Source organism: Thamnophis elegans, chromosome 7, assembly GCF_009769535.1.
Source record: "Thamnophis elegans isolate rThaEle1 chromosome 7, rThaEle1.pri, whole genome shotgun sequence".
Lineage (NCBI taxonomy): Eukaryota > Metazoa > Chordata > Lepidosauria > Squamata > Colubridae > Thamnophis > Thamnophis elegans.
The window spans coordinates 79,686,556-79,699,319 of record NC_045547.1 but is presented as its reverse complement, the minus strand read 5'-3'; the positions used below and the strand labels follow the sequence as shown (position 1 = coordinate 79,699,319).

The 12,764-nt window shown below is 45.7% G+C and overlaps 1 protein-coding gene across 1 annotated transcript in view; it reads left to right on the top strand.

Annotated features, from left to right (window-relative positions):
* Window positions 1–1,920: 1,920 nt before the first annotated feature.
* The window catches only part of SLC26A4 (solute carrier family 26 member 4), a 31,900-nt gene continuing 21,056 nt past the window's right edge, over window positions 1,921–12,764 (top strand). The window contains exons 1-7 of the mRNA XM_032221611.1: window positions 1,921–2,069; window positions 2,184–2,323; window positions 3,670–3,780; window positions 4,376–4,563; window positions 8,031–8,195; window positions 9,970–10,122; window positions 12,250–12,332. Coding sequence (XP_032077502.1) covers window positions 1,921–2,069; window positions 2,184–2,323; window positions 3,670–3,780; window positions 4,376–4,563; window positions 8,031–8,195; window positions 9,970–10,122; window positions 12,250–12,332 — 989 coding nt within the window. The remainder of the gene's footprint in view (window positions 2,070–2,183; window positions 2,324–3,669; window positions 3,781–4,375; window positions 4,564–8,030; window positions 8,196–9,969; window positions 10,123–12,249; window positions 12,333–12,764) is intronic.

Here is a 12,764-nt window from a genome sequence, read left to right as displayed (position 1 = left end):
CCAGCCCTTTTTTCCTCTCAGCCTCCCTCAGCTTCCAAGACCGCTCACCCCAAAACCCTCCTATACCCCTCAGAACTCCTCACCCTTCAGCACCCCTTGCTCCAGCCCCTTTGCCTGTCAGCCCCCTTCATCCCCAACCCCCTCCATCCCTCAGGGCCCCCTCGCCCTCCAGCTCCTTTTTCCTCTCAGCCCCCCCTCACCTCCCCAGACCGCTCAGCCCATCTATAGCCCTCAGAACCCCTCACCCCTCAGAACTCCTCTCCCCTCAAGGCCCTTCAGGGCCCCTTGCCCCAGCCTCCTTCATCCCCAACCCACTTCGCCCCTCAGAGCCCCTCATTCTCCAGCCCCCTTTTGCCTCTCAGCACCCCTCAATCCTCCTATGCCCCTCATCCCCCTGCTCGGGACTCTTCAGGGCCCCTTGCCATAGCCCCTTTGTCTCTCAGCCCCCTTGTTCCCCAACCCCCTTCGCCCCTCAGGGCCCCTGAAGTCCCCTCTCTCTCCAGCCCTTTTTTCCTCTCAGCCTCCCTCAGCTTCCCAGATCGCTCACCCTAAAACCCTCCTATACCCCTCAGAACCCCTCACCCTTCAGCGCCCCTTGACCCAGCCCCTTTGCCTGTCAGCCCCCTTCATCCCCAACCCCCTCCATCCCTCAGGGCCCCCTCACCCTCCAGCTCTTTCTTCCTCTCAGCCCCCCCTCACCTCCCCAGACCACTCAGCCCACCTATAGCCCTCAGAACCCCTCACCCCTCAGAACTCCTCTCCCCTCAAGGCCCTTCAGGGCCCCTTGCCCCAGCCACCTTCATCCCCAACCCACTTCGCCCCTCAGGGCCCCGCATTCTCCAGCGCCCTTTTGCCTTTCAGCACCCCTCAGTCCTCCTATGCCCCTCATCCCCCTCTTGGGACCCTTCAGGGTCCCTTGTCATAGCCCCTTTACCCCCTTGATCCCCAACCCCCTTCGCCCCTCAGGGCCCCTGAAGTCCCCTCTCCCTCCAGCCCTTTTTTCCTCTCAGCCCCCTCAGCTTCCCAGACCACTCATCCCAAAACCCTCCTATACCCCTCAGAACCCCTCACCCCACAAGGCCCTTCAGCGCCCCTTGCCCCAGCCCCTTTGCCTCTCAGCCCCCTTCATCCCCAACCCCCCCATCCCTCAGGGCCCCCTCGCCCTCCAGCTCTTTTTTCCTCTCAGCCCCCCTCACCTCCCCAGATTGCTCATCAAAGCCCTCCTACACTCCTCAGAACCCCTCGCCCACCCAGAACTCATCACTCCTCAAGGCCCTTCAGGGCCCCTTGCCCCAGGCAGTTTTGCTTCTCAACCCTCTTCAACCCCACGGGCCCCCTTTTTTTCACATCAGCCCCCCTCAGCCTCCCTCTCCCCCAGCCCCCTGTCCCTCAGCTCTTCTATGCCTAACATCCTCCCTCAGCCCTCCTTGCCCCTCAGCCTCCTTCACCACCACCACAGCTCCTTTCAGACCCCCTCAACCTTCAGGTCCCCTTGACTCGCCCCCCCCCTCCAGCCCCTCTTGCCTCTCAGCATCCTTCTCCCCCCCCTCAAGACTCCTGCCCCTCAGGACCCTCTCCCTCCATCTCACCCCCTTTCTTAAGGAAACCCGACATTTCCTCAACCCCTCCAAGAGAAAGCAAAGCGCTTGGTTGGGAACGCCAGCTTCTGGTCAGCACCTTTGCCCTCGCTCGGATGGCAAAGAGCCTCAGGCCAGACAGAGGAGGAGGAGGAGAGGGGGCCCCCATAGGCCGTGGGCAGGAGCTGTCCTGGCCCAAGGGCTGCAAAAGTCCCAAGCGTAGGCTGGATTCGGGGTGCACATTGTCCTTGGATGGATGGATGGCTGCCTGTGTCTTCTGAGTCTGCTTTGGGAAGCACTGGCTGTCTCCTTCCCTATCTTTGCAGCAGGCGAGGGAAAGGCCATGGCAGCCAGAGGCAGGGCCGAGGGAGGCCTCCCGGATCGTTACCTGGTGAGCCGGCCCATCTACAACGAACCCAGCTTCCAGGAGGAGAACGAGAAGAAGCTGGTGGTGCCCAAAACGCTCCGCGAGCGAGTCCGGAAATCCTGCAGGTAACTAGCCGGGCCGGCTGGCCAAGATGGGGAAGGGTTGACCCAAGAGCTGCGGGGCCGAGGGCGCATCTCATTCGGTTATTTTGGCAACTGGCTGTAACTTGTCTTCGGCAGCTGTTCGAAGAAAAAAGCCTTGCAGGCCACCAAGACGTTCCTCCCTATCTTGGAATGGCTGCCCAAATATAGGGTGAAGGAATGGCTCCTCAATGATGTGATTTCGGGCATCAGCACAGGGCTTGTGGCTACTTTACAAGGTAAGAGGCAGGCAAAGGAATTGAAGAGGTCGGAGGTGGAAATACCTAAGCTGAACTATACTGGGCTATTCGAGTTCTCTCTCTCTCTCTCTCTCTCTCTCTCTCTCATTTCATCTTTCTTTCATTCATTCATTCTCTCCCTCTCTCTTCCTCCCTCTCTTGCTCTCCCTTTATTTATCTCTCTCTCTCTCTCTGCTCTCTCTTTTGCTCTCTTTCTTTCTATTTCTCTCGCACACTCCATCTCTCTTTCTCTCTCTCTCTTTTTCTCTCTCTCTCTCTTTCTTTCTACAACTCTTTCTCCCTTTGCTTTCTTTCTTTCACCCTTTTTCTCCATCTCTCTTTTTCTCGGTCTTTCTCTGTCTCTCTTTCTCTGTCTCTCTTTCTTTGCTCTCTCTTTTTCTCTCTCTTTTTCTCTTTCTCTCTTTCTCTCTCCCTTTGCTTTCTTTTTCCCCCCTCTCTCTATCTTTCTTTTTCTCAATCTTTCTCTGTCTCTTTCTTTCTCTTTCTCTCTTTCTCTCCTTCTCTTGCTTTCTCTTTCTTTCTCTCTACATCTCTCTTTCTCCCTTTGCTTTCTTTCTTCCACTCTCTTTCTCCATCTCTCTTTTTGTATTTGTATTTGGGACCAGACCATCATTAAGCACAGAGGTTGTTAATTAAATTTTCCTGTGACTGAATTTTTACAACATTGCTTCCCATTGGTCATTAAACAAATCTCGCTTCTACCATTCACTTTGATAGTTGGAAATCCCCGGGAAGGTTAAAAAAAATGAGGACCACGAGACCCCTATAATGCTGAAACGGTCATAAATACATGGCAAATTGGGATAATATGACTGCGGAGACATAAGTCATAAGTGGTCATAAGTGCGAGACCCAGTCAACTTTTTTCCAGCGCTGTCATAACTTCGAACGATTGCTCAATGAACAGTTGTAAGAAAAGGACTACCTGTATAGATTACATTTGTTTATTAAAGAACTGGGTATTTATATGAATGTAGTAACCGATAACCCGCCATTCTCCGGGTATTTATTTAGTGAGGGAAAATATCCGGACCAAACGTAATTTGTAATGTTGGATTTTCCCTCTTACCAGAGGGAGCCCCCTTGTGGAGTACCGTGAAGCCGTTACCACGGCAACTCCACTTTCACCGCACAGTAGAAATCCATTTTACGGCGGTACAGTAGAAGTCATTTTAAGGCACAACAGGCTTATCTTAACAGGATGCACAACCTAAGGGGTGTTAGGGGTGTCTTACCCCCCCCCCACAGCATTGTATAGATTGTAATTGACTTTAAAATACTTCAGAATAAGATTTAACATTTTTACAAAATTCTACCCTACCCAGGTTTGGCGTACGCGTTACTAGTTGCCGTTCCAATTGGTTATGGACTCTATTCTGCATTTTTCCCCATCTTGACGTATTTCTTCTTAGGAACATCAAGACACATCTCTGTTGGTAACTGAGTTTTATTTTAATATCAGACATATATATATATATTTTTAGAAGGCTATTTGTTATTTGATTGCACAATGTTTTCAGTGCAATCAGCTTGCTTTAATAGACTTTTGTGCGCAGTGTGTTTGGGCCGTATTTAAATTCTCCATTCTGCTCCATGTTTTTCCACACATAATAGCTGGGAATAACCTCCACATATGAGATGGGCCTCATATACTTTTACTATTGGCGGAACGCAGCTATTATTAGCAGACATTACTTAGATCAAATGCAGTATGTTTTGTGGTTAAATGCCATAAGCAGCACAATAATAACAAGGAATCTCCAGCCTTAGACTAAAAGCTTTAATACTTGTTCGAGTCCCCACCTCAGCTCCGTTCCACCACGCATGCACTTGTACCTCCTGCCAGCCAGCCAGGGTCTCTTTCGTGCATGCGTGGGGCGCATGTGGGAGGCATGGGGGGTGGGGATGCAGTACCTCCCCCCGTGGCCCATTTTTGTTCCCAGAAGGCTGTAGGGTGGGCCCTCGTGGCCCGGTTTGCTCTCAGGAGGCCTACCAGGCCCAAAATGATATATATATACTTCCTTCCAACAGGACCTTTCCCTGTAGTCAGTTTAATGGTGGGCTCCGTAGTACTGAGCATGGCCCCAGATGAAAAATTCCTCCTGGCGAACAGTAACGTGACGGGAATGAATGGGACGGCTGGGATAGACATCGCTTCCAGAGATGCCCAACGGGTGCTCATTTCCAGCACTGTCACCTTCCTGGTTGGCATCATCCAGGTAATAAAATCAGGAGAAGCCATTCTCAAAATATTGCTGCTTCTTTAACTGGGAAAAAATGTTGTCTTTTGTCTTTAAAGTTTCAGTTTCTGCATAACCTATCTATAGTTTTGGATAACTGGTGTTCTATACTGCATTGGTAAGACCCCCCACTCAGTCAGCCACACCCACAGAGTCGGCCATGCCCCGTGAGTGGCGTCAAGCTGGCCACCCCCACCCAGTCAGCCACGTCCACAGAGTTGGCCATGCCCACCCCCACCCCCCAAGGTCAACCACAGTTCTGGATGGTATCCAGTTCTGGTCGCCACAATACAAAAAAATATGTTGAGACCCAGGGGTGGTAGTCGCCTTCTTTCCCTACCAGTTCACTAACTTGCACACGCCCCATCCACACATGCGCTCGGCCTTCCAGAGGTGTCAAACTCAAGGCTCATGGGCCAGATCCAGATGTGGTTGGCTCTAGCCCGTGGAGCCATCCTGGAAAATGTAAGGGGCCGGTCCACGTCGCTTAAGTCCTATCTGCGTTGCTTTGGCTCGGTCTACCCAATGCAAAGAGGAAACATGCTAACAGTTTTAGGAGTGGTGTCAAGCTGGCCACCCCCACCCAGTCAGCCCCGCCCACAGAGTCAGCCATGCCCCGTGAGTGGCGTCAAGCTGGCCACCCCCACCCAGTCAGCCATGCCCACAGAGTTGGCCATGCCCCGTGAGTGGCATCAAGCTGGCCACCCCCACCCAATCAGCCACACCCACAAAGTCGGCCATGCCCACCCGGCCCCCCAAGGTCAACCACAGCTCTGATGCGGCCCACAATGCAATTGACTTTGACATCCTTGTTTTAATCTAGCCTAATGAACAGAAGGATTAGCAGTGACATAACAGTCTTGTGGTATAGTGAGTCAACATTATTGAGGACTAGGGGCATGACATGATCGCTTGAAGGGCTATCACAGGGAAGAGGGGGTCCGTTTATTTTCCAAAATACCTTAGAGGAGGTAAAGAAGTAACAGAGGAAAGATTATGAAAGAAAGCTTCCTTTTTTATCACCATCTCCTTGATTTTTTTTAAAGTGAGTCCTCTTCAGGTACTTCCAGCTGTCTCCTACTTATGGGAGACAATTCTATGAACATCTGAAAACAGGCTGGAAGGGAGATTTTGCATTTTTGAAGCCTAGATACGGGGAATAATTTAAATATTGAGTGGAATCAAGCGGTAAAGCCTCTTTTGATTACAGTTTATCATTTGGTCGGCAGATCTCAGTTGACAAGAGGTTCTACAGTGGGGGGAAATTTCTCCTGATCCCTTATCAACGAAGGGGAAAGAACAAGGAAATGGTGGCGGGATATAAAAGTGATGTGAATGCTTTCTATAAAAAGGGGAAATCCTGATTACTTTAAAAGACAATAGCGCTAAGCCTGGAGAATTCTTCAGTGGCTCTTGTGGATTCCCACAAAAATCGGTTGCATCCCTTTCTTGAGCAACGTATTCAATAAAATTGTCCCTGTTCAGCGCCACGAAGTTTTAGATTCAGCTGCTATTCATCCAGTGCCATCCCAAAGCTACTTTTTTTCCCCAGGAGGCAACTGGACTTCCTTGTTTTTTTCCTTGAAGATGTTTCGCTTCTCATCCAGGAAGCTTCTTCAGCTCTGACTGGATGGTGGGGAATGGAAGGATTTATACTCCTTGAAAACAGTGGCGTGCGGTGAGGTTTATGGCTGGTGAGGCACTGACACAGTGGTGGGTTTCACATTTTTTTTTTAGACTTGTGGACATCCACGGTGACTCTGGCAGCAACTAGCTCAGCCTGACCTCAGCTCTTGACTTTTTCCTTTTACATTTTTTCTTTTCTTTTCATGATGACAGTGGCGAGGCTCTGCCTCCCCTGACTGCACATCCCTGCTTGCAAACAACTGGTCATCTTTCTCCAGTCCTTTCAGCAATTCCAAGAAGTCTCCACACTCATTTGCACCACTCAGGTGACCCTGAGGACATAGATAAATCTCCAAGTGGCTTCAATGATCCACTAAAAGGGTGCAAATGACCAGCTGTCTGCAAGGAGTATAAATCCTTCCAGTCCCCACCATCCAGTCAGAGCTGAAGAAGCTTCTTGGCTGAGGAGCGAAACGTCTTCAAGGAAAAACCAAAAAAAAAATCCAGTTGCCTCTTGAAAAAAGCACCATTGGGGAAACCATGGCTTGGATGATTGAGAATCTCTCTCCAGAGATGAGGTTTGGTTATAGGTATGAGTAGCAAATCCTTCTCCGAATTATAGGTCACCTAATTCCCTACTTTTTAATAATCAAACCATTGCATCTAAATCATTATGAAACTCTTGGACTCCACATTTGAAATGCTGCATCCATTTCTGGCCCTCAAGATACAAAAAGGATTCAGATTCAGATTTAGTTTATTTGTATGCCGCCCTTCTCCGGGAGGGACTCAGAGCAACGAACAACTCCGAAGGGGAAAAAGGGGACACAGACCACAATACACGTGATTAAAATACACAAGAGTCATACAGCCATACAAGTCGAGAGGGGAGGGGAACTCATCAACCCCAGGCCTGCCGGCACAGCCAGGTTTTGACAGCTTTCCGGAAGGCCTGGAGAGAGGTGAGGGTCCGAATCTCCGCGGGGAGTTCATTCCAAAGGGCCGGAGCTGCCACAGAGAAGGCCCTCCCCCGGGTGGTAGCCAGATGGCATTGGCTGGTGGACGGAACCCGGAGGAGGCCGACCCTGTGCGATCTAACGGGTCTATGGGAGGTAATTGGCAGCAGGCGGTCTCTCAAGGATGCTGAGACCCTAAAAAGAGTGCTAAAATTCCCTTGATGTGCTGGTATTTCGTAAAATTCCTGGACAGGGTGTTAAATGCCCGGTTGACAATGGGTATCCCTGTTACATGCTTCATCGCATAATTCCGATGGTCAGGTCACAGTATTTCATGATTTTTTTTCTAGTTCCTTTTTCTTCAACTCTAACATCTCCTGGTACTGGGATGTCAATAAATTGTACATTTCAGTTTTCGACAACTGTGATATCTGGCGGTGTTGTGCTCCAAATGACGATCCGTCTGTATTCGAAAGTCCCACAAGATCTTCACCTTCTCATTATCGATAACTTTTTTCCCCACTTTATGTTCCCATGACTTTCTGGATACAGGTAGATCGTATTTTTTACATAACGACCAGTGGATTAATTTAGCAACTCGGTCGTGTCTAGCTTTGTAATCATTTTGTGCAATTTTGCTGCATTCACACATTAAATCTGAATCAGTTTCGACTTTGTTGTTGCAAAGTCGGCAGTTTGGATTGTCGGTGGATTTTTGTATCTTCGCTTTCATGGCCTTCGTTTGTAGTGCTTGTTCTTGAGCAGCCAGTATTAAACCTTCCATTTCTTTATTGGTTGTTGTTGTTGTTATTTATTATGCTTAGAAAATTGTGTTCTCTCCCCCTACCCCCCCCCCCCCCACAGCTAGTGTTTGGAGTTCTTCGAATTGGTTTTATTGTAAGATATCTTGCTGATCCACTGGTTGGGGGATTCACAACAGCAGCTGCTTTTCAAGTATTTGTTTCACAACTAAAAATTGTGCTGAACGTTTCAACCAAGAACTACAACGGAGTCCTTTCCATAATCTACGTAAGCCTTTCTTACTAAACTGAATTTCAATGCATGGCTTTTGGTCCCTTTGTATTTCCCTGCTTGTCAGTCTTCTGGTCCTCAGTGTGTTTGACCTAAAAAACAAAATGGATAAATGTCAATGGAGATTCTCTGTCATCCAGCTCACAGTGGGTTCAAAGGTGCTTTTTCAAAAGGCAGCTGGACTGTTAGGAGAAGGAGGAGGGCAGGAGGGGGAAGGAGGAAGAAGAAACTGGAGGAGGAGAAGCAAAAGGAGAAAGAGGATGGAGGAGGAGGAAGAGGAAGAGGAGGAGGAGGAGGACGGGAGAGGAAGAAGTAAAGGAGAAGGAAGGGCAGGAGGGGGAGGAGGAGGAAGGAGAAATTGGAGGAGGAGCAGAAGGAGAAAGAGGATGGAGGAGGAGGAGGAGAAGAAGACAAAGAAGAAGGAGGAGGAGGAGGAGGAGGAAGAAGGAAAGAAGGAGAAGGAAAAGGAGGAAGGTGCAGGAGGGGGAGGAGAAATTGGAGGAGGAGCAGAAGGAGAAAGAGGATGAAGATGGAGGAGGAGGAAGGGAGAGGGAGAGGGAGAGGAAAATGGAAAGAAGGAGGAGGAGGAGGAATAGGAGGAGGAGGAGGAGGAGAAGAAGAGGAAGAGGGAGAAGGAGAAGGAGAAGAGGAAGAAGAAGAAGAAGTTGTTTCTCTCCACATGCAAGGATGAAGCTTCTTGGATGAGAAGAGAATTTTCTTCCTCTTCATCAAGGATAAACAGTCTCGTTGCCTTTTGAAAAAGCAACTTTGAGTAAATAGAAGGGATAGCTGATGTCTACCCTTAACAACATGGTGAGGTAGAAGGTTACATTGGATGAAGAAGACCATACAGTCTGAGGGGAGTCAAGTTATACCTATACGTTGGGCTAGGATTACCAATAAAAATTAGCCAGCATTCTCTACCCACTGAGCCTCCAGGGTCTCCATTAAGCTGATCTGTAGTTCTCCTTCCCATTAAGGCTTTCTGTAAATACCTTATGCCATCACAGGCAGTCCCCATCTTACGACCACAATTGATGCTGTTAAGTGAATTTTGCCCCATTTTACGACCTTTCTTGCCAAAATTGTTAAGTGAACCACTGCAGGTCAACAGCCGTAAGTATGAACCAAGCACCCGAATTTTGGATGCTACAGAGGTTGCAACTATGAAAAATGGTCATAAGTCACATTTTTCAGTGGTCACTAAATGAACTGTTGTGAACTGAAGACTATCTGTATTTTGAGCCATCCTGGAACCCAGAATAAGTTTGCTGTCATAACTTTTAAAAAGAAGGAGGGAGGCAAAAAAACAAACCCTGATTATTAAAAGCAATTCCATATTAACTTCTCATTTGAGATCAAATATCCCCATGGCCACAATAGGGTTTAAGAATAAAACAAAAGTAAAATCATTTTAAAGCGTTGAATAGAAACAAGTTTAAAAAAGAAAGAAAAGGAGATGAAACAAGTGAGATAAGTTAATGTGATGAAGAGAACGGGAGTAGATTTTAATATATTCCAACTCTCTGTTAAAGCAGGAATACAGGTCGAACAGCTGTAGAGTTTCTCCTGGAAAAATTCTGCTAAATACATCCTACTCATTTTGGAAGCAACCCATTCAATGATTAACCCAAGCATACCCTTTTAGATGTTCTTATAGTATACTGCTTTTGTTATTCAGGTTTGGTTAACTTGGGCCCTTAATATTTGCGCAAACAGAACGAATCATTCCTGCCCTAATGAGGATTTTCCTTTTCTCTTCTCTCTCTAGACACTTATAGATATATTTCAAAATATTGGAACCACCAATATAGCTGACTTGGTGGCTGGACTGCTGACCATCATTATTTGCATGGCGGTGAAAGAAATTAATGACCGCTTCAGACACAAGATCCCGATTCCAATTCCTATCGAAGTCATTGTGGTAAGCCAACAACTGTGAGAAACTCAAAAAAAAAAAAAAAAGGAGAAAAAGATCGGTCTTCTCTACTCATGCCTTTTCGAATTATAGCATCTATCCCATGGCAATTCTATGGCTCCATATTGGTAGTGCTTGACTTACGACTACCACCGAGCCCAAAATTTATGTCGCTAAGCGAGACGGTGGTTAAGTGAGCTTTGCCCCCGTTTTATGACCTTTCTTGCCACAATTGTTAAGTGAATCTCTGCAGTTATTAAGTTAGTAATATGGTTGTTAAGTGAATCTGGCTTCCCCACTGACATTGCTTGTCAGAAGGTCGCAAAAGGGGATCACGTGACCTCAGGACACCACCACGGTCATAAATATGAACCGGTTGCCAAGCATCTGAATTTTGATTACTGGGATGCTGCAACGGCCATAAGTGTGAAAAATGGTCTTGTCACTATTTCCCGAGACATTGTTAATAAATGTACTGTTATATGTTGAGGACTGCCTGTATTATGGTGATTTTGTCATGGTTGTATCTTAATTTAATAGGTTATCTCCTATATTGGATTGTCCACATATCAGATAGATAGATGATAGATAGATAGATAGATAGATAGATAGATAGATAGATAGATAGATAGATAGATAGATAGATAGATAGATAGATATAGATAAATGTAGATAAATGTAGATGATAGATAGATAGATAGATAGATAGATAGATAGATAGATAGATAGATAGATGATAGATAGATAGAGATAAATGTAGATAAATGTAGATAGATAAATAGATAGATAGATAGATAGATAGATAGATGATAGATAAAGAAGGAAGGAAGGAAGGAAGATTATAGGTAGGTAGGTAGGTAGGTGGTAGGTAGGTAGGTAGGTAGGTAGGTAGGTAGGTAGGTAGGTAGAAAAATAGGTGCTAGATAGATGCTAGATAGATAGATAGATAGATAGATAGATAGATAGATAGATAGATAGATAGGATGATGCTAGATAAATAGATAGACAGATAGACAGATATAGAAAGAAAGAAAGAAAGAAAAAAAGAAAGAAAGAAAGAAAGAATATGATAGGCAGATAGATAGATAGATAGATAGATAGATAGATAGATAGATAGATAGATAGATAGATAGATAGATAGATGATAGATGGATAGATGGATAGATGGATAGATGGATAGATGGATAGATGGATAGATGGATGGATAGATGATAGATAAATAGATAGATAGATGCTAGACAGATAGAGAGATAGACAGAGATAGAGAGATATAGAGACATAGATAGATAGATAGATAGATAGATAGATAGATAGATAGATAGATAGATAGATAGATGATTGATAGATAGATAGATAGATAGATGATAGATAGAGATAAATGTAGATAAATGTAGATAGATAAATAGATAGATAGATAGATAGATAGATAGATAGATAGATGATAGATAAAGAAGGAAGGAAGGAAGGAAGATTATAGGTAGGTAGGTAGGTGGTAGGTAGGTAGCTAGGTAGGTAGGTAGAAAAATAGGTGCTAGATGATAGATAGATAGATAGATAGATAGATAGATAGATAGATAGATAGATAGATAAAGAAGGAAGGAAGGAAGGAAGGAAGGAAGGAAGGAAGGAAGGAAGGAAGGAAGGAAGGAAGATTATAGGTAGGTAGGTAGGTGGTAGGTAGGTAGGTAGATAGGTAGGTAGAAAAATAGGTGCTAGATAGATGATAGATAGGCAGGCATACGATGATAGGTAGGCAGAAAGACAGATAGATAGACAGATAGATATATAGAGAAAGAAAAGATAGATAGATAAATAGATATAGATAGATATACATGATATAGATATATAGATATAGATGTGGGGGTTATTTTGTGCTGATAAATAAAATAAAAAAACACAAATATAACAAAGGCAACAGTAAAAACATTGGGTTTCTGTCGTGATGGACTCTTGTGACGAGCCGATTGACAGATGATGGAAGCAGTTAGCTTCCTCCCATAATTGGGGCTTACCAGGGGTTGTGACTCTAAATATAAATAGATATAGATATCTATACTTTACTTAAACTAATGTTTTATATCAGTGATTGCTAAATAAATAAACTCCCTTATTTCTTATTTCTTTTGACTCCAGACCATCGTTGCCACTGGCATTTCATACGGGGTGGATCTTGAGAAGAAATACAACGCAGGGATCGTGAAAAGCATCCCGAGAGGGTAAGTTCAGATTATTTATCTCCCCTCATTCAAACCCCAAAGGCCAAATGAAACTTCATTGGGAGCTTAGAGAGAAAAGCTGAGATGGAACACAGAGGGGGAAACAAGGGACCTCGAGTTATAGGTAGTCCTCAACTTACAACAGCTCCCTTGGCGACCTTTCTACGTTAAAACAGCATTGAAAAATGTGGTTTAAAGATCTCGCACATATTCAAGACCCAACAAACACTGGAGCATCCTCGGGATGACGTGATCAAAATTTGAGGCTTGGCAACGGTCATAAATATGGTGGTCCTTGACTTACAACCACAACGGAGCCCAAAGTTTATCTCGCTAAGGGGGAGATTTGTGAAGTGAGTTTTGCCCCATTTCATGACTTTTCTCACCACGTTGTTAAATGAATCACTGCAGTTGTTAAATTAGTAAGACGGT